Source organism: Podarcis pityusensis (assembly GCF_964106645.2).
Source record: "Podarcis pityusensis genome assembly, chromosome: 6".
Classification (NCBI taxonomy): Eukaryota; Metazoa; Chordata; class Lepidosauria; order Squamata; family Lacertidae; genus Podarcis; species Podarcis pityusensis.
The window spans coordinates 30,834,488-30,854,220 of NC_138030.1; the positions used below are offsets into that span (position 1 = coordinate 30,834,488).

A 19,733-nucleotide genomic window follows, 5' to 3' on the forward strand; every position below is an offset into this window, starting at 1 on the left:
TACCCAAACAAGTTCTCATTTTCTTGTGTTATTTAATTATCCCCTTCTCTCAAAGGCGTAAGAGGGCCTGAGCTCCCCTTCTATAATAGTAGTGATCCAATCCTACAGTAGGAAGTTCTTGTTATCACCAAGTGGAAAGCTATGGACTTCTTTAAACATGCAATGAAAATTACTTTCACTCTCCCAGAATAAGTGCAACTTAAACATGAAACTCTTATTAGGCTTACACTGCAAACACTTGGTACCAACTTCTTTTGATTATCCATGCAATGATTCAAATTAATCCTGTCACATACACGCTTTCGTCCAATTTTATTCCACCTCCATAAACTTGGGATTTTTGCAAAAATTCAAGCCTCCCTGGTTTGGCTTACAAAATCACGGACAGAAGATTCCTTTGATAAACAATGACTGATCTTGTAATAAACTAATCATACCCACGCAGGAAACACTTGATACCAATTAAAAAGCATCTTCTAATAGGTATGATTCCTATAATTGATCATTTATTTGAGGTCACATCCATAGAGATTCACTGTATACAGAGATTCCATTACTTCTAAATCTCCACTGCCTTTGCCACTTTTGTTACGGAGAAAAAGATTTACAAACTCTTGCCAAAGCAATAAAGGCCGAAACTTATTTTGATGGATTATTCAATCCTGGTGCAGAGATTTTTATTCTACTACATAGCAGAACTTCCAACTTGCAGGGGCATTGGTCTTCGTGATAGAAAAGTAACATTAACAGCGGATTCCCATGCCAATTGCCATAAATGTCCCAAAAGTTCCACCACTCTGCATCATGGTTTTGCCAACACCACCCATCAGTTCTCGCCCTCTCATGCCAAACCTAAAAGAGAAGAAACAATGACAGAGGTGGTTACTTCCCACAATAATCACAGGAAAATAATTTTGTATCTGATTACTGGGAAATGCAATCAATGTAAAAAAACTTCACTAATTTTGAGTGGGTACTTTGGAGTGACCTATACAGCAAATTAGCTCATAGTAACCACTGGGTGGTCTGCCAGCCAGTGCAACTTAACAAACAGAAGCACTTCCCATAAACTAAACTCTAATTCAAAGAGAAGAGGTTAATGATAGGTCATTTGAAAACACACATCTTTTAAGATTTCGTATTAATCCCAAACCCCATCCTTTACTTTGCTAGTACATATACACCAACACAGTTTAAGAGTACAAAGTTTTAGTACTAATTATTCTCCAGCTGAAGTAATTTCTACTATAGATTTTATCTAAAGCTTTATACTCATGAATGTGTCTTGCTCTCAGAAATGTACAGGATTGCAGTCATGGTCTGTTATCTGGCAACAATCCGCAGAATAGATGGGGAAGTAAGCATAAAAGATTGTTAAGTACAGGTGGTGGCCGTTTGGGGCACGTCCAATTAACATGCAATCGCTGACACATGGGTCCTTATGGACTTGAAAGAGTGCAGACCATGGCCATAATGAGGGTGGGACACACTTATATCTGCATCTCTGACTCATGCTGGGCTGGAAACTGAATCCCTGCTCAAAATGGTTACCCCTTGTGATATGATCATATTGCATTATTTTGCTCTGTTCCTAAGCCAGGAAAGGTAACGAAGAAGATTCTTCTTAGGATTTATGTTGCATTCAACTACATTCCAACATACCTGAGACAAGAAAATGTGCCGAACAGTGCACCTGCTGCCATACCAACAGCAAAGCCCATCATGAAGCCCATTTTCACTCTGTCAAAGCAACTGGGTTGGGATTGGCCATATGGCCCCACTGTCACAGGCATCTAAAAATATAAAAAAATACTTAAAGAATATCTACCGCTTCCATGCAGAAGATAATCCACATCACCAGTGTGGATGGACCACTCCAAATATCAAAGTGTGATCAATGTACATGACTGTTATGAATAACAAAGGTGAAAAGTCCCTGCACCAAGAAATTTTCAACAGTAGCACCATAAGAATTCATAATTTGATTTGCTTCATCCAAAATAAAACTTGCTACAAATGTCTCTTTTTATGGAAGTTGTAGTTATGGGGGAATGTGGTTCTATTTAGACAACAAAGATTTTCTCAAAATGCCCCAGGTAGGCAAATGAGTTAAACATGCAGTAATCACTACCTGTGTGAAGATACGGTAATTAGTTTCCTGCACTAAACCTAGTACTGTATTATTCTGTCACATTTTCTTTGGGATTGCCAATCAACTGTGTGATAGAAATGTACAAATGATGAATGCGAGTCAGTTAAGGACTAGGCTGAAAAGCACTTTGAACTCAACATTATTAATTTTTTTAAAAAAGTTTTAATTTCATTTTGCAAAATTTAACTGTTACAAATCAACTTCATTGAATGAACAGCAACTTAGAAATGAACTATAAACTTTGAGATTTTAAGCTATTTCCATTTACTACCCTGTCTGGTCTCTTAAGAAATACTTAGACAAAGTTCTACTTTGCAACTGTTTAAATTATTAAATGTTTAAATTAAGGAGCAATACTTTCCCACCATGTAACACTTGTACAGTAGTAGTTTAGCAAGCAGAAGTTCAAACACACAAGTTGCCAAACAATCCCAAACCAAAAGGGCCTGACAACAGGGCAAATATATTGTTAACATTAGCTTGAAGGATCTATATCCCCACTGAATCTTCCAGGGAGTTCAGCTGCCTTAGCCATTATTTGTAATGTGGTGCAATCTAGACCTTGAACTCGCAGACGCTTACGTAATGCTTTTTATATTTAAAAAACAACACACCAAAAAGCCAGCAGCATAGCCATTCTAATTTAAAGATTAAAATCCCTATATTCTTGCTTATCTCTTGTGCGAGTATCAGCAATTTCCTCCAATATGGAGAAACGGACCAGTTTCTGGAAACACTGCCGCTTTTAAAGGGATACAGAGACGAAAAGAGGAATAATTCACAAAAGACTGACAGATCTTTGTTGGGGATGTGCGGGGGAGGGGGCGCAATAAAATGGGCTCCAGAATAACACCCGCGACTTTATAATTTTTAGGTTACGTGGCAACGAACACCGAGGTCTTTAAATATCGTGCGTTTAAGGGCGCGTTATCTTTCTGTCCCACTTGCTTATTGAGTTTCTCAGTTTCGCTGAAACCACCAAGGCCAACGACGCGGGGAAAGGCTCGGGAGACGAGAACGACGCAAACGGCGGCATCGCTATGGCAACCGAAAGAGACCCCACCCCACCCCCACCCGGATACCCAACGTCAGAAAGCCCCCCCTGGACCACCTCGCTCTCTGGGCCCGCCTGCAAACAGCCTTTTCCCTGCTTCTTCCCTCGTCCCCCCTCACCTCGACCACTCCGCGCTTCGTTCCACCCGAGTTTCCCTCAGCGCGGCCTGCGCTTCCGTCGCACTCCGATGACGTCGCAGGAAACGGCTCTCCCGGGGGGAGGCGAAGAGGCGAGCGTCGTTGTTGTGGGTGCCTGTCGGCTGGGCGAAGGACGGGAGGCGGAGTGACGATGATGGCGGTGCGGCCGGCGACATGGCGGGCTCTGAGGGGACTGCTAGCCGGCCAAAGGAGGCGGCTTTCAGGGGCTCCGCAGCAGCAAGGTAACGGCGCTCTGTCCTTTCCCGCCAGAAGGGCGAGCGAGCCTGGCGGGCCGCCCGGCGGATCGCGAGTTTCAGCAGAAGCAGCTGGTAGGCGGCTCCCTTCCGCGGCTGCGATGGCATCTGCCTCCTGGGCAATGTTATGTTTTCCGCGGCTGCGGGCTTGGGAAGCTCGCGCAGGGGAAAAAAACCAAACACGAGTGAGAGTCGCCTGGTCCCTTCTTCCCTAAGGCAGCTTGCTCAGTATTTCATTTTTTTCCTGTTGAGGGCTTACTCTCTGAAGTGGGTTTGCTGTCATCTGGAAACAACCTTGGCTGAATGTGAAAGTAGTAGAGGATCGGGGCCGTAGAGCCGCAAGATCCGACGGGGTAGAGCCGCCGCAGCGACGCTCCTACTAGCCCCGGGCACGATGCGAAGAGCTCAAGCGCAGAAAGAGAACGTGTAAATAAATAGCTACGCCTCCCGGTGTTGTGGTGGTCCGTCCAACTTTCTCTCCCGTCAGCTGCAGCAAACGGCATTGCGATTGAGTCCTACTGTCGCAGCCCAAGGGATAGTTGAGATGACGGGGGTGGGATTACAGCCCTTTGAAAGTTACAGGCCCAACCTTGGGTTTGCAAAAGTGGCGTAGTTAGTAAATGTTGGAAGGGCAGGAACTCATCGCGACAGCTCACATGATTACATTCCTAAGAACAGTTAAAGGGTGGGGAGTAGGCTTCTTTGTTGATCAGCAATACATTGCATAATGCCCATTTTTAGAATGGGAGGGACTTGGGTTCACATCTTCAATCAGCCATGAAGTTCACTGGGTGACCTTGGGCCAGTTAAAGTCTGAGCCTAGCCTACCTAATAAAAGTATTATGTGCCAGACCAGATCCAACTTCCAAGCTTGCAGTGCTGGCAAATACTGCCCAGTCAGATGCCATTGCTCCAGGTATGAATAACTACTGAAGCTCCCATGTTCCTGCTCCGCTGCATCACTGGTTGGAAACCTTTTCTCAGCAATCCTAATAGGAACCAAACATTCTGAATCTGAAAATGTTTTATATGTTACATATAGCTAAGCTATGGAGATAATATTGCTCTTTGAACACTTCACTATTGTGTGAGCTCAGTTCAATTGATTTCTGCTGGTGGTTCAGTTTCAAACTTTTAAAATGCCACTTTCTGGTTGAAATGCTTTGTTATAGCTGCCTGAACAATATAGTCCTGTGTATCAGCTTCTGAAGCTGAACTTAAAGTGGAAGTATTTTTTAAAAATATGTTTTAACCACCTGTCTGAATTGCTTGTGCATTAATTAATCTTCATATTATACTACATACTGGAATAAGTCCTCCACCCCATAGTAGAAATGGTATCTTCTGCAAATTTGCATTTGTCACTCATATAGTTGTCTTTCCCTAGGCATAGGCAGTGCTGATGAAACTTCGCTTCGACCATTGTACATGGATGTCCAAGCAACTACTCCTCTGGTTTGTGAACTAAGTACTGTACTCTTTTGAGGAGCATTTGTTTAAACAAACACATTGTTTACAGAGTAGTCCTGCACTATTTACTCAGAGGTAAATCCTACTATGTTCAGTGGGGGCTTACTGCTAGGTAAGTGCATAGGATCACAGTCCAAGTTTCCTGTCTACCCTGAGATGTTTGATAGGTGAGAGAATAATACAATGTGATATCTAACTAAGATGTACTCAGGCTAGAACTGTAGAAATGATAATTCCTAGAGTCTGACTGAGTCAGATACTTCTCATTGGATCTAGTAGTAAGAGAACATGGCTGAACATTTACAGCCTGTTCTTAATCACATTTTAATCCTATTTACTCTGAAATAAAAGACTGCTGCCATACTGGCCGTACTGTCTTGTGTACACAAACAGAAAGAAGATTGTAGCCTTAATAACAGGTCTGGGTGTGTTCCAAGCATTTGGGTGTGTAGGGGAAAACTCTTCGATACAGATTTTTTTTTTTTAATGATGAAATGAAATAGAATAACTATCAATATTTTGTTCTAGGACCCTAGGGTTTTGGATACCATGCTTCCCTATCTTGTGCATTTTTATGGTAACCCACACTCAAGAACTCATGCTTATGGTTGGGAGAGTGAATCTGCTATGGAAAAAGCTAGACAGGTGAGATTTCTGCCTTTTTCTTATAATTTGTTTATGAACTGCTTATCAGTCAAATCTCATGGCAGTATATGTATGGGAATTTCATCCAGAAGACAAATTGTATCGAGGAGTTAGTGATCTGACATGGTTACCCTTCCTGCCTCTGTTCCTTCCCCCTCCCTCGCTGTTAATTTTTTTTGCTGGTGTGAGAACAGTCTTTAATGTCCTGAGAACGAGAAGGTGATGCCCCCCCAGCTGCCTTAATCAGTTGTGGAGGATAATGCCGGGTACCTTCTTTGCTACTGGACATTGTTTTGAGAAAGTGAGACATTGGGAGGGAGGGAGGGGGCAGCTAATGGATTATCTGCAGGTAGCCAGTCTAGGAAGGCACAAGGCTATCTATAAAATCAGGTGGTTTGGGCAGAGTTTCTCTGAAGCTCATGCACGGACTGATTGGCTGCAGGGCCGTGCAAACTGAGACTACCTGGGGGAGTCACTTTGCCACTTCTTGTGGGCTTCTTTAATCTTCTCACTCACCTGTGTATTTTGCATTGCTTCTGAATCTTATTTTAAAAGAATCACCTTGCCTTTGGCAAGACAGTATACAAAATAAAGAAAAGCAAGATACAAACATAAAACAGTTAAGAGTACATTAAACCCAATGTAAAACCAACATGAACAATAGTCAGTAGTGCTATCCTGAAAAAGCCTGGCATTCACTGCCAGTTGCAGCTTCCAGACAAACCTCAAGGGCAGCTTCACATAGAGCACATTCTAGTAATTCAACCTTGAGGGGATAAATATATGGACCACTGTGGCCAAGCTATCCTTGTGCAGCCAAAACTGATAGAAAGCTGAAAGAAGATGCTCTGAGCCCAAGACTACTTGGGCCTATAGTGACAAAGTTGGAGTCAGCAGTACACCTAAGCTACATACCTGATTGTTCAGGAAGAATGCAGTCCAACCCAGGATAGGCAACTGAGCTGCCTTCTGGACTTGGGTACCAGTTACCCACAGAGCTTCCATCTTGTCAGGATTCATTTTCAGTTTATTGGCTATCATCCATCCCACAACTTCATCCAAGCATGTTTAATATTTGCATAGCCTCATCTGATTTAGATTTCAGAGAGAAATAGATAGAGCAGGGTGTCATCAGCATACTGGTAACACCTTACTCCAAATCTCCTAACAACGACACCTAACAGCTTCATACAGATGTTAAACAGCCTTGGGGTCAGGACGGTTTCCTGTGGCACCCCATAGCACACTTTGCGGGGGGCCAACAAATCTCCCATGCGGTGCTACTCTTTGAAATCAGCCCTGGAGATAGGAGCAAAACCACTGCAACACAGTGCCTCCAACACTCATCCCAGGAGGTTACTATTGTTAATGGCATCAAAAGTCTCTGGGAGATCAAGTAATAGCAACAGGGTCACACTCCCCTGTCCCTTTTTTGATAAAGACAACCCATCAGCAACCGAGGCAATTCAGCCATGAAATCAGACCTGAATCAAGATTGCAGTGGGTTAGTGGGTTAAGGTAATCTGTCCTCCAAGAATGCCTGTATATGTGCTGCTGCTACCTTCCCTCTAAAAGAGGGTACTAGTGAGCAGGCAGTAGGTGGCAAATGCTACTGGACCAAGTTTTGTTTTGTTTTTAATATAAAGAAGTGGCTGCACCACCACCTGTGGGCATAAAAATGCAGTTTAATTCTAAATCTGCCTTTGCTGACTTATGAAGCATTTGGGTTTTGAAAGATGCTACGAAAATTGTCTGGTGAATGTGGTTTTCTGCCTCAAAGTAGTAACATTATATTATTGTGTTCTGTCTTTTTTTAAACAGCAAGTTGCATCGTTAATAGGAGCAGATCCTAGAGAAATTATTTTTACCAGTGGGGCAACAGAATCAAACAACATAGCAATTAAGGTAAATGAGTATATTGTAATGCCAAGTGATGGTGATGTAAAAACAATTCACAGTAGTCTGGATGTTCAAATATTACTGTCCTGTCTTGTGTTATAATTAAGGCAGAAGCTTAATACAATTGCAGCAACTAACAGTGCAATCCTGTGTATATTTTTTGGCTTTACCTGAGAATAAATAAAAGTATTGGCAAGTCTTAAAAAGTGCTAAGCCTATTACCTTGTGTGCAGTTTTTTTTAAAGTCTGTGGAAGACACAATTCTCTACATAAAGTTATTTGGATAATGTTATTGTTTTTGCATTTGCAGGATGAGCATACTGAGTCATGTTAAATATCTAGAGATACTTTGTTGTTTCTGATATAAATGTATTGTAATTGTAACTTGGTTGAGATCGTATAGCGATATACTGTAAGTTCCTAAAACAACTTGGTGTAAACGTAACCAGGTTCACAGCACACTCCTATTCACGTCTACTCAAAAGTAAGTCCTACTGAATTCCGTGGGACTTCTTTGGGTAAGTGTGCATAAGAGCCTCAGGCTGTGGTCTTGAACTCACTTATTAGGAGGTAAGCCCTATTGAACAGTGGGACTTCCTTCTATGCAGACATGCATGTAAGATTGTACTGGTAGTTGAATTAAACTTCTGCCTTCCTTAAAGTAGATTGCACTAATGTTTCTTGATGTTAAGAGGCCTATTGTATAACCAAACCTAATTCTGCCTGCTTTGTACTTAAAACAGTTATGCAAAGAGAGAGTTGCATTATCAAAACTAACCGACAGGTCTCTTTTCAAGATTCTTCTCTGCACTGCAGTTTGTAAGGTTTCTGTGGCTACAGTTTTGCTTTGTAGCTATTTCCCATAATTGCACTGAGGAAAAATGTTGTAAAAATATGTAAAAAATGAAAATATGTAAAAATGAAACCATGACACTTACTTAAGAAACTGAGCTAAAGTTGAAAATTGCCAAGATTACTTGAATAGTTTTTCATATGCAATCCTTTGCATATTTACTCACAAGTAAATCTCATTGTGTTCAGTGGGGCTTACTCCCATGTAAGTGTGTACCATTTTGGGCTGCAATCCTATGCACACTTTTGGGAGTAAACCCCCCCTGCACTTGGTGGGACCTAGTTCTGAGTAAATGTGCCTAGGATTTGTTGTCTATTGCCTGAAGCTTCAAGGAAACTGGGCGTTTTACATTTTTTTACATGATACTTATAGAAACTACGGATTTCCAGCAGTTTTGATCTAAATTTTTTTCCGTTTTATCTGTGTAAAGGGTGTTGGAAGATTCTATAAATCCAGAAAGAAACATATAATCACAACACAAACAGAACACAAGTGTGTGCTGGATTCATGCCGTGCCCTAGAAGCTGAGGGATTTCAAGTCACATACTTGCCTGTACAGAAAAATGGGATTATAGATTTAAAGGTAAATCACTTGTTTCCAAATTTGTATTCATGTGATTGTAGCTTCTCCCTTTTTCAGTCCTTTGCAATGGAATGTTAACAAAAATGCAGTCTTCCACTTAGAATATGGATGCTACAGAGAGCTGTCTAAGTAAAAACTGGTGAAATGTTTGTTGGGTTGCAGTGACAAAAGGGTGAGGTTTACTGCTTACCTAGTATATTGTACAAAATTGGATCAGTTTAGCAGGTGCATTCAAAGAAAGGACACTTTATGTACTAGTAGAATAAATTGATTTATATCTCTAACCATTTAGAGTGCACATCTTAGCACAGGGAGTATGCCCTATTGAATATAATGGTGCTTATATGTTAAAAGTGCAGTGTAATTGTAAAATAAGTTTCATTTGCAGTGCTAATGCAGTTCGAATTAATTCTCTTCTATGATTTCCACCAGGATCTAAAAAATGCAATACAACCAGACACAGGATTGGTTTCAGTAATGACTGTGAATAATGAAATAGGAGTGGTACAGCCAGTTAAGGACATTGGTAAGTTGACAGTTTGGGTGGAATTGATTTTATGAAAGATTGTAAGATGCTTTATGGAAGAAGTTCCTCAAAAAACTGGTTATGAAATTTGAAATAAATACTAAATCAATCAATCAAACAAACAAACAAACGTCATATCTTGAGCTAAAATGCCAAATACTTATAAAGCTCGACAATGAAGCACACACTGTTGAAGCATAGAATAGCTACATAATTGTGGTGACTTAGAAACAAATCACTGGCTCACAATCAATATCTGACAGCTTTTCTATGTCTGTCAATAATTTGTGAACTTCAAAATAGATGTTACATGTGAGATCTATGACCAGATTTCCAAACCTTTTAAAAAAAGAACTTCAAGGTTGTTGTTTATGTGTCTACTCTTGGAGCAGGACCGTGGAGGATTTCCCCCCCCCTTTTTATTTTGAGCCATTTCACTCCCATCTAAATGCCCACCTCCCAGCAGTTGAAAGCTAACAGTACAGTGAAACACAGACATCATTTGTATTATATCTGTTCCCAGATTTATTTTGTGATGACCTCTGGGTTTTAGCAATACATTTGAATTGATTGATAAAATCAGTATGTTTAAAATCTTTCAACATTTTCATAAAATATAAATAATATTTCATTCTGAACCATGTTGTTTTTGCATTGTAGGTCAGATCTGCAGTTCCCATAAAATATTCTTTCATACAGATGCTGCACAGGCAGTTGGGAAAATTCCTCTAAATGTCAATGATATGAAAATTGATTTAATGAGCATCAGTGGCCATAAAATCTATGGTCCCAAAGGTATTGATATTTCTTATATTAGATACTACTTCATTTTTACTAATAAAGGTGGCCAGGTTTATTTGATTTGGTAGTCAAATAAACATTTGGAGAAATCGCTAACCCTTGTCAAGGCACCATGAAAAACAGAGACCTTAGTACAGGGCTGGAGAACCTGTGGCCTTCCAGATGTTGCTGGCCTACAGCTCTAATCAGCCCTAGCAATTATAGCCAATGATCAAGGATGATGGGACTTGTAGTCCAGAAATATATGGAGGGCCACAGGCTCCCTATCCCTGCAATAGTATTTAAGGAGGAAACAAGAATAGCAGAGGAAAGCCTGCAACAGTCTTGCAGGGATGGGCGCTTCATTCAAAATAGCTTTCTTCGAAATAAGTACTTCCAGTGTGGTGTAGTGGTTAAGAGTGGTAGACTTGTAATCTGGTGAACCAGGTTCACTTCCCTGCTCCTCCACATGCAGCTGCTGGGTGACCTTGGGCTAGTCACACTTCTTTCAAGTCTCTCAGCCCCACTCACCTCACAGAGTGTTTGTTGTGGGGGAGGAAGGGAAAGGAGAATGTTAGCCACTTTGAGACTCCTTCAGGTAGTGATAAAGCGGGATATCAAATCCAAACTCCTCCTCTTCTTCCATATGAGCACTTTGAACACAACTTGGTTCCTAAACACTAGTCTGCTATCCAAGATGTGGAGACAGCTATATGTGGAACAAGCTACATCTACAAATGGATTAAGCTATGCCTGACCACATACCTTACACTATACAGATCTATATGCAGCAGCCTCCATGCAAACTACTGCACAGGGCACTAAGGGCACAGTCTATAATAGACTGTGTGTATGGATGTGGCAGTATGCATGACTTTCTGCCAGAATATTAGATTAGGATGCCAGACAGTTATTTTTCATTTTCTGGAGTTAAATAATGACAAAGGAAGATCCTGCTGAAGAACACCTCAAGGATTTTGATAAATTTTAGGAGAAGATACTTATTTTATAGAAATTAGCAAATGAGGATTCTTCCAATTAGAAATGTAAATTGAATATCTGAAGATGAGATCCAACAAAATGTGAATGGTTCTGTTCATGTAACAGGGCTTCTTCTTCCTCTCTTCCCCCCACTGCAGGTCCCTACAGTGATCCCCCAAAAATCTTCTCCAGAGGGTTGGATACCCTCTGGAGTAGATTTTTGGGGGTGCATAGGGGGCTGCAAGCTCAAATGAGAAACTGGAAGTTCTGTTGTGCAACCAGATTCCCATTGCACAAGTGGTGGAACATCACTGGATGTTGCCCTGAATGTTTAAAATGCATCTCTTGCGACGAAAAATCTTGATTAAAAGTTCCTGAAGGATTTTTTCTAAATGTTTCTAAATATGCTAGGAGACATACAGTATGGAAAGTCTACCTGTGTACTGAACAGAAGTAACTTCTTGTTTCTAAGGGGTTGGTGCAATTTATGTTCGGCGGCGACCAAGAGTAAGACTGGAACCTATACAAAGTGGGGGAGGCCAGGAGCGAGGATTACGTTCTGGGACTGTGCCAACTCCTTTAGCAGTTGGTCTTGGAGCAGCTTGCGAATTGGCACAACAAGAGATGGAGGTATAAAGAGCAGTTCTAGTTGTGTAACTTTTCTTGATCCATTTATTTTACCATGTTCTTTGAAGCCTTGTTGATGGTTGAAAGTCTGCAACACATTCCTTTAACAATAATGATTAGGGTTTAATATGATGCCCTTCTCTGTACTGTAGAGAACTAATCATGCTCCATAATTCAGCCTTTATTTTCCTATAATATGTAAAAGCAGTTATATAAGCAAAGCAAACTTGGCCTTCTTGGCAGAACAATTTTCTGAGATGGTTTTGAGTATTTCTGAGATATTTTAGTAGTGCTATGTTCATTCATTAAGTAGTTCTCTGTGCCATATTTCTTACAAACTCTAACCTTACAGTTAGAACCTTTCTGGTCTCTGTCTTGCTGTTGGTAAGAGAAGGCAAGCAGTTTCTAGAACAACTAGTGTTTATTGATTATAATAATTGTACAGAGATGTGCCTCTATTTCAAGGGCATCTCTCTTTCTTCTCGAGCATAGAATTTTCAAACAATTTCTTATAGAATTTTCCTACTACATATTTCTGAATTTTACAGCAGCAATTGTGGGATAGTAGAGCAAACTCAGGGGGTGGAATCCAGTGTTGTGCAAGCAGACTTCTGTTCACATAATGAATCTATCCTTTCTTTCTTTCCTCCATCCCCCCATGTACCCTGAAAATGTGGGGCATATTTGGGGGTATTAGAGCATGGAAGGGAGAGGAGAGGTAGGTGAAGTCTCATTGTGCAGGTGGAAGTCTATTCCACTTGCACATAGCCAGCATCAGCTTGATAACCATAACTCTCATATTTAACTTGGGGCTGAATTTTGCTATGGTTATTATTTGTGTGAGAAATTGCTCTGACAAATATTGTGTTATTTTGCCTTGTCTTTTTGGTTAACAGGCCAGATTTGACTGATAGAACATTTTTAGTACATCAATCAAGGCTCATCTGCATGTTTGTAGAATAGCTAATAAGTTCTCTTGTTTCTTTTTCAGTATGACCATAAGCGAATTAGTTTATTAGCTGGCAGATTAGTTACAAGCATAATGTCTGAAATTCCTGATGTAGTAATGAACGGCGATCCAGTTCATCGTTATCCAGGTATTATTAGCAGAATGTTGAGTTCCTCTTTACTTCAGAAATTGCCTTTGACCATTTAGGGTTTCTTTTTAAAATGAATATAGCATTGGAAATTTTAAAACAGATTTAAGTGTTAATCTGGTACAGCAGTATTGTTTTAGAATTGAAAGCAATCTTGTGCTCATCGGGTACTAGCCCAGAAACTCAACAAATAGCTTGAATATTGCAAAATTCTCATCCTCTGTTATACAATGTTCTATATATTCATGACTAGATGAAAACTGAGATAATATTATAACAGCATCAGTGCTAAAGCTTTGGTTGACTCTAAATAGTTTCACTGTTGCTCTGTTAAGCATATGAACATGAAATTAAGTAGAGATTGTAGTCACTGAAACACAATGTTTAAACTAATTCAGATATGTCTTCTGCTTCTGTACTGACGTTAAATCACTGCATAAATCAATCCCAGTGAATAGCAGATTATGCACAAGCTTTTTTTATTGTTCTACATCTTAGTTCTGACTTGTATGTTTTAGGTAGAGCACTAGGATAAATCACTGTGTTAAAGACTGAATGAAGAATTCTGTAATGGTCCAAAGAGCAGCTCAATATTTTCTTCCACTTCATTGTCTTCTGCACAGTTAGCCAGTTTTAGGTTGTTTAGAAATAAAAATTATGGGTGTGCTGGCGAGACAGTTGTTCTGCATGCATTTCTGGAATTAGCATTTAGCTCTCTAGTGATCAGAGCTGTGGTGACATTCACATTCAAAGGAAATGAAAAAGAAACATTCCTTAAAGGGAAAATAGACTCAGATTATTTAAGAGCAGGGTCTTGAGTTCAACCCCCATGTTGGGCTAAAAATTCCTGCATTGCAGGGGGTTGGACTAGATGACCCTTGTAGTCCCTTCGTATACTATCATTCTATGGTTCTGCAAAAACCCTGTTGTCTAAAGTGCAATCTTAAAAGAAGCTGACACTGCTTTGTTAACTTTGCAGGCTGCATTAACTTATCCTTTGCATATGTGGAAGGAGAAAGCCTGCTGATGGCACTTAAAGATGTGGCTCTGTCTTCTGGAAGGTAATATTGTTGGTGTAAATTGGAAAGAATGGGTGAAATTGCACTAAGCACTTGGACCGTGTCTTGAGCCAACATGGTGTAGTGGTTAAGAGCAGTGGACTCGTAATCTGGTGAACCGGGTTTGATTCCCCGCTCCTCCACATGCAGTTGCTGGATGACCTTGGGCTAGTCACACTTCTCTGAAGTCTCTCAGCCTCACTCACCTCATAGAGTGTTTGTTGTGAGGGAGGAAGGGAAAGGAGATTGTTAGCTACTTTGAGACTCCTTAAAGGGAGTGAAAGGCGGGATATCAAGTCCAAACACCACCACTTCTTCTTCTTCTTCTTCTTCTTCTTCTTCTTCTTCTTCAGCAGCAGGCCATCCCTCATTTCTGGATTCTGTTTAGAGAAAGACTCAGCTACATGGGGTGGTTAGAAACAGTTGAAGGCTAAATACTTAAAACATGACTCATTCATCCTCCCCTTTTCTAAGGAATGTGTGTACATGCAGAGGCAGGTATAATGCCAAGGTTGAATTCAGCAACATTGGCATCAATGTGAGGTATTTGCCAAGTGTGAGGTTTTATCATCTTGGTGAATGTTACATGCTATATGGTTCAGTTCCGTATAGTATGGTGAGCTAGCATGGTAAGGGAAAGTGATCACTACAAGGTTTGTTTCTGGGACTAGAGAACTCTATTATACTAGATTAGTTCATGATGTACCAGCATCTCTTAAAGTTAATGTAGCTAGTATTTATGCTTGTCTTGTGCCATGAGACAATAGACACTACATACTTTGAACTGAACTGAAATGGATAGGGGAACTGTGAAAAAGACTGACTACTAAAAAGCAGGAAAACTCTGATGTTGTGCTAGAAGACTCTGCTGGAGCTGTGCATACTCTGCTGATGACACTGGTCAAAGTGTGTTGTAGTATTAACAACAGATGGTGGACCCAGGTATAACAGGTTATGGGCCAACTGACTTCTATAAGTCTTACATATGTGAGAGAGAAGAGAGAGCCTGGAATATGGTCTAAGGACACATTATGCGGTCTATTGTTAAAGCTACGCAAGTCTTAGTCTGGTCAGTGTGCAGATGAGAGATTGCCTGGAACTCCCATGCCAGATATTTAAACGAGTGCAGAATAAAAGTGGCCTTTTCCACTTCAAGTCACTAGAATTGATGATCTAGAACAAATCTATGAGCCATCTAATCCAGAATCTTTCTTTATTCTGACCAGGGCTGATTTACTTCCATTTATAAGGAAATTATATTAGCATTTCTGACTCCTTTCAAATATTTCAAATATTTCTGATTCCTTTTAAAATTCAATTGGCAAATGTCAAATTACATAATTTAACCAAGCTTTATTAGTTATAACTGGATCTACTAGATGGTTAATTCCTGCTGCTAATACCTTTTTGCCCTTTCCTTCCAGTATTTTAATCCCCCTAAGTTATAAGAAGAACTTTGGGCATTCTTATTTTCCTGACCACATAACACACTTTTTAATATATTACCCACCCTGTCTGATCTTTCCCCCTACCTCACACTTCTTTTTCTAACATCAATCTGTTGCTGTACTCTGCCTTCTTTTCTGCTTCTGCAGTTGAAATGCCTTACCTTCTATTAATTATGCAATTACACACCCTTCTCTTGCATAATTAGTCTTCTTGGTTTGTTTCTGTAGTCAGTAAATCTTTAGGAGGCAGCGATAGAGTTATAATAAGAGCATATTACTCTAGAGCTGTCTGCTATTTTGATTTCTATACCAGTTGTGTGTAAGGACAAAATGCCAACATATTGTTTTTTCTCATTAGTGCTTGCACATCTGCGTCTCTGGAACCATCATATGTGTTGCGTGCAATTGGAACTGATGAAGACTTGGCTCACTCATCCATAAGGCAAGGCTTATAGTTCTAAATTAAGCATAGGCAAACTCGGTCCTCCAGATGTTTTGGGACTACAACTCCCATCATCACTGACCACTGGCTCTGTTAGCTAGGGATGATGGGAGTTGTAGTCTGAAAACATCTGGAGGGCCAACTTTGCCTATGCCGGTTCTAGACAGTCACATTCAATTATATTACATCCATCAAGAGAATAATCCCTTTTTATCTTTTTATGTGTGCTATGTTGCATCTGATAAGCTCTTTGCTTTAATTTCAGGTTTGGCATTGGCCGTTTCACTACTGAAGAAGAGGTAGATTATACCGTAAAAAAATGCATACAGCATGTGAAGAGATTAAGGGAGATGAGGTAAAAAAATATAAATCTGAATATTAGACATTAACCATCACAGGATTTCTTTAAAAGTCTGTCTGTGGTAAGGAAATACTGCCAGAAGTCACGGAATCTCAGTGGTTAGAGCAGATCAAGATAGGGGAAGGAATATACTATTTGTTATCTCTGTAGCTGTGATCCAGCCAGATATTTACAGCAAACTGGCACAATCCTTATAAAGCCCAAATATGCATGCAGTCCCATTATTTAAGTCACAGAATCAGGTGGGTCCTAATATATATATTTCTCAGGTGTCAAAGGCCAGGGTAAATACGCATTTAGAAGGGTGGAAATTCATATATAAATCTCTTTATTTCCATTGCTAGTGTCTCAATATACTGTAATACCCATCGTGGGTTCAGGCATTCAACCTTGGTGAAATTTTGCCATAACAAAACATCTTAATTGGGTATTTCGGAAGATAGGAGGCATTCTTAGACATAATTACTTTATGTAGTTAGAAAGTGTTCTTTGTGGAACTTCGTTTAAAATAATATTTTGTTCTTATTATTTCCTGAAAGTTCTATTGATGTCAAATTATTTGTATTTCTGACTGTCATTGAATTTTCCTTCTCATTTCACAGCCCACTGTGGGAAATGGTACAGGATGGAGTTGATTTGAAGAGCATTAAATGGACACAACATTAAGCAAGGAAATCACTTGTTATCTTGGACTGCTTGGATATAGATTAAAGTAATATTTTCTCTACATTCCTGAGTAAAACCATGTTGTGCTTGTTTTAAAAATACAAAATCTTTGGGTAATCAGTTATGCTTTCTAAATCTAGAGCCTGAAAACTAAATCTAAGGCGATGTTTGTTCAGGTAAATAACTGTGCTTACAAATCATCAAATACGAATGGACATTAGTTTCCTGGAACCAAAGAAGTTGCAGTACTTTTATTTTGGAGGTGACATTGGTGCAGCTTGATATGCCAAATCTTCAACTGTCTTATTGTAAAAATAATAAAAAAGTAGTTTGTTTCTACTGTAGGTTCTCCCTAGAATAATTTGCATCTGTTTCAGCAACATCTGTCTTATTGCAAAACTTGTGTTCAAACAGACAGTATGGTCAGAAGTAATCCTCTTACAGAAGGCAGTCTTCCATCTAAAAAGTCCATGTTTTATATTTGAGCAGTGGCATTTGCTACATAGCAATGAATTCAACTGTGCCTAAGGTTTACTAGCTCCCAAATGCAGATCACATTCACTTTTTCACAAATTCACCTTTTCCTTGATTTGTTATCACAATTTTTTTCTCCTGCTTTCCAGAATAATTTTTTCTGAGCTATTTATTGATTTATTTTTGAGTGACAATGGAAGATTTCAATGTAATGTTTTTCCTGTAGAGCAACATATTTTGGTTTTCGCTGATAAGAAGCTATGGTCTTGAGAATGAGATTGTGTCTGTCTAGAAATCTCCCAGTTATAGAAATATCCCAGGTTGATCATCGCTTAAAAAAATAAAACAATGTCATTGCCTTTCACTTCAGGGTGCCTGACAGTGCTAGATTAAGTTAAACTGGTGAGGCTAGTATTTTTGGTACTCAGAAATGTGTGCCCTCATTTGTATCGGATTTTTATTTTTTTTACTGGTATTACTTTTTCTAATAGTAGAAAGAAAACATCTATTTAAGGGAAGTTTTTAGTTTTTTTACTGCTTTCTGAAATAAATGCAGGAAGGAAATTTAACTGTCTATAATAAATGAACGCTTGTCTTATGCAGCTTTGTGTGCACACCATTTTGAAGGAAATGGCTGCTGACCCTAGGCAATGGACTGTTAGCACTCAATCAATGAAGTATCACTTGCCTTAACTACGAGTCCTATACACACAACGCATATACTCCCATTAAAATTGTATCAGCTTCCTTGAGATAATGTTTATTGCAAACCTGTTCTGGCAAAACTGCTTCATGTAGGAGAGTTCTTAATTTGCAAAATCGTTACAGAAGTTTTCAAAAGCATGGTTTAAAACGGAAGAAGCATTGATACTGCAATGATGACAGTTTTATTACCATATCACAAAATTAAATTTAATTTTGTGGGCAAGCCATTAATTCCCCCCCCCCAGGTAATTAAAAAAAAAAACAGCTTTGGAATACTTCTTACACTGTACACTGTTTCTTACACTGCACACATAGACTTTTTCAGACATTTATTTTTGTTGTTTTAGAGGAATTCTGTGCAATATAAGTACAGTGAAAGAGAAAGGACATATTACAGGCAGACAGAGAAAAGATAATGTGTTAAAAACAAAATACTGAGTTAAAATTGGCACAAAAATGCTTTTCTATGTTTAACTTAGTAATGTGGCACTCATCTATTAATAAAGAGATAAAAGCAGCTTTTACTTGTTTGAGTTGTGAATTCTTGTTCATTGGGATGGAAAATATATACACTGATTTACTGAGCAAGTAGTTCTCATAAGCATATATGAGATGGTAGGAATTTTTGTCTGAATGTGCATCACTTTGTACTTGCGTATATTGCAATATATTTGCTATTGTGCAGAGTTTGGAGAGATCCTTTTTGAAGATCCTCTCAATTTGTTCTTGCCACTTTGAATAATGTGGTAATGTATTATCAGCAAACATGGCCTCCTCACTGCTCACCCCTAATTCCAGGACATTCATGAACAGGCATCTATCTAGTTCCATGATTTCAGAAATTAACCATCAATAAATAAAAATATTGCTGACTTTGAGATTTGAGGGTGCTGTTCAACAGTTTTAGATAATTGGCCAGAAGAGAAAGGTGGATCATTGAGGTCCAACATACTTACAACATAATATATACAATGCACTCGTATACTGTAGCCTGGAAGTTGTAAAAATATGAATGAAATCTAGCAGATTTGCATTTTTTAAAAAAGTTGTGTAGTCCTATTAAGATTGCCGGAAGAAATATTCACAACCTCAGATATGCAGATGACACAACTTTGATGGCAGAAAGTGAGGAGGAATTAAAGAACCTTGTAATGAGGGTGAAAGAGGAGAGGGAAAAATATGGTCTGAAGCTAAACATCAAAAAAACTAAAATCATGGCCATTGGTCCCATCACCTCCTGGCAAACAGAAGGGGAAGAAATGGAAGCAGTGACAGATTTTACCTTCTTGGGCTCCATGATCAATGCAGATGGTGACAGCAGCCACGAAATTAAAAGACCCCTGCTTCTTGGGAGAAAAGCAATGAGAAACCTAGACAGCATCTTAAAAAGCAGAGGCATTACCTTGCCGACAAAGATCTATATAGTGAAAGCTATGGTTTTCCCAGTAGTGATGTATGGAAGTGAGAGCTGGACCACAAAGGCTGATCGACGGAGAATTGATGCTTTTGAATTGTGCTGGA

General features: G+C 39.5%; 2 protein-coding genes across 3 annotated transcripts; one reads left to right on the top strand and one right to left on the bottom strand.

Moving 5' to 3' along the window:
- Nucleotides 1–484: 484 nt before the first annotated feature.
- ROMO1 (reactive oxygen species modulator 1) lies at nt 485–3,453 on the bottom strand. 2 transcript variants are annotated; one of them, XM_081010397.1, is made up of 3 exons: nt 3,326–3,453; nt 1,663–1,793; nt 485–852 (listed from the first exon to the last, which is right to left on the bottom strand). In XM_081010397.1, exons 2-3 carry the CDS (start codon nt 1,791–1,793, stop codon nt 744–746), a joined length of 240 nt encoding a protein of 79 aa, XP_080866523.1. In that variant the 5' UTR covers nt 3,326–3,453; the 3' UTR covers nt 485–743. The 2 variants fall into 2 exon arrangements, with proteins under 2 accessions (XP_080866523.1, XP_080866524.1); XM_081010398.1 differs by having other exon boundaries at nt 3,264–3,336.
- Nucleotides 3,450–18,736, top strand: NFS1 (NFS1 cysteine desulfurase). The gene is made up of 13 exons (XM_081010385.1): nt 3,450–3,585; nt 4,985–5,052; nt 5,596–5,712; nt 7,534–7,617; nt 8,895–9,047; nt 9,480–9,573; nt 10,234–10,368; nt 11,807–11,964; nt 12,953–13,058; nt 14,038–14,119; nt 15,923–16,006; nt 16,272–16,361; nt 16,970–18,736. Exons 1-13 carry the CDS (start codon nt 3,495–3,497, stop codon nt 17,031–17,033), a joined length of 1,326 nt encoding a protein of 441 aa, XP_080866511.1. The 5' UTR covers nt 3,450–3,494; the 3' UTR covers nt 17,034–18,736.
- The last annotated feature ends 997 nt before the right edge of the window (nt 18,737–19,733 follow it).

Coding starts and splice junctions, on each gene's coding strand:
- ROMO1 (XM_081010397.1), bottom strand. CDS start 1,793: ATGCCTGTGACAGTGGGGCCATATGGCCAATCCCAACCCAGTTGCTTT. Junction 853..1,662: donor GGCACATTTTCTTGTCTCAG/GTATGTTGGAAT, acceptor CTTCTCTTTTAG/GTTTGGCATGAGAGGGCGAG.
- NFS1 (XM_081010385.1), top strand. CDS start 3,495: ATGATGGCGGTGCGGCCGGCGACATGGCGGGCTCTGAGGGGACTGCTA. Junction 3,586..4,984: donor AGGGGCTCCGCAGCAGCAAG/GTAACGGCGCTC, acceptor GTCTTTCCCTAG/GCATAGGCAGTGCTGATGAA. Junction 9,048..9,479: donor ATGGGATTATAGATTTAAAG/GTAAATCACTTG, acceptor GATTTCCACCAG/GATCTAAAAAATGCAATACA.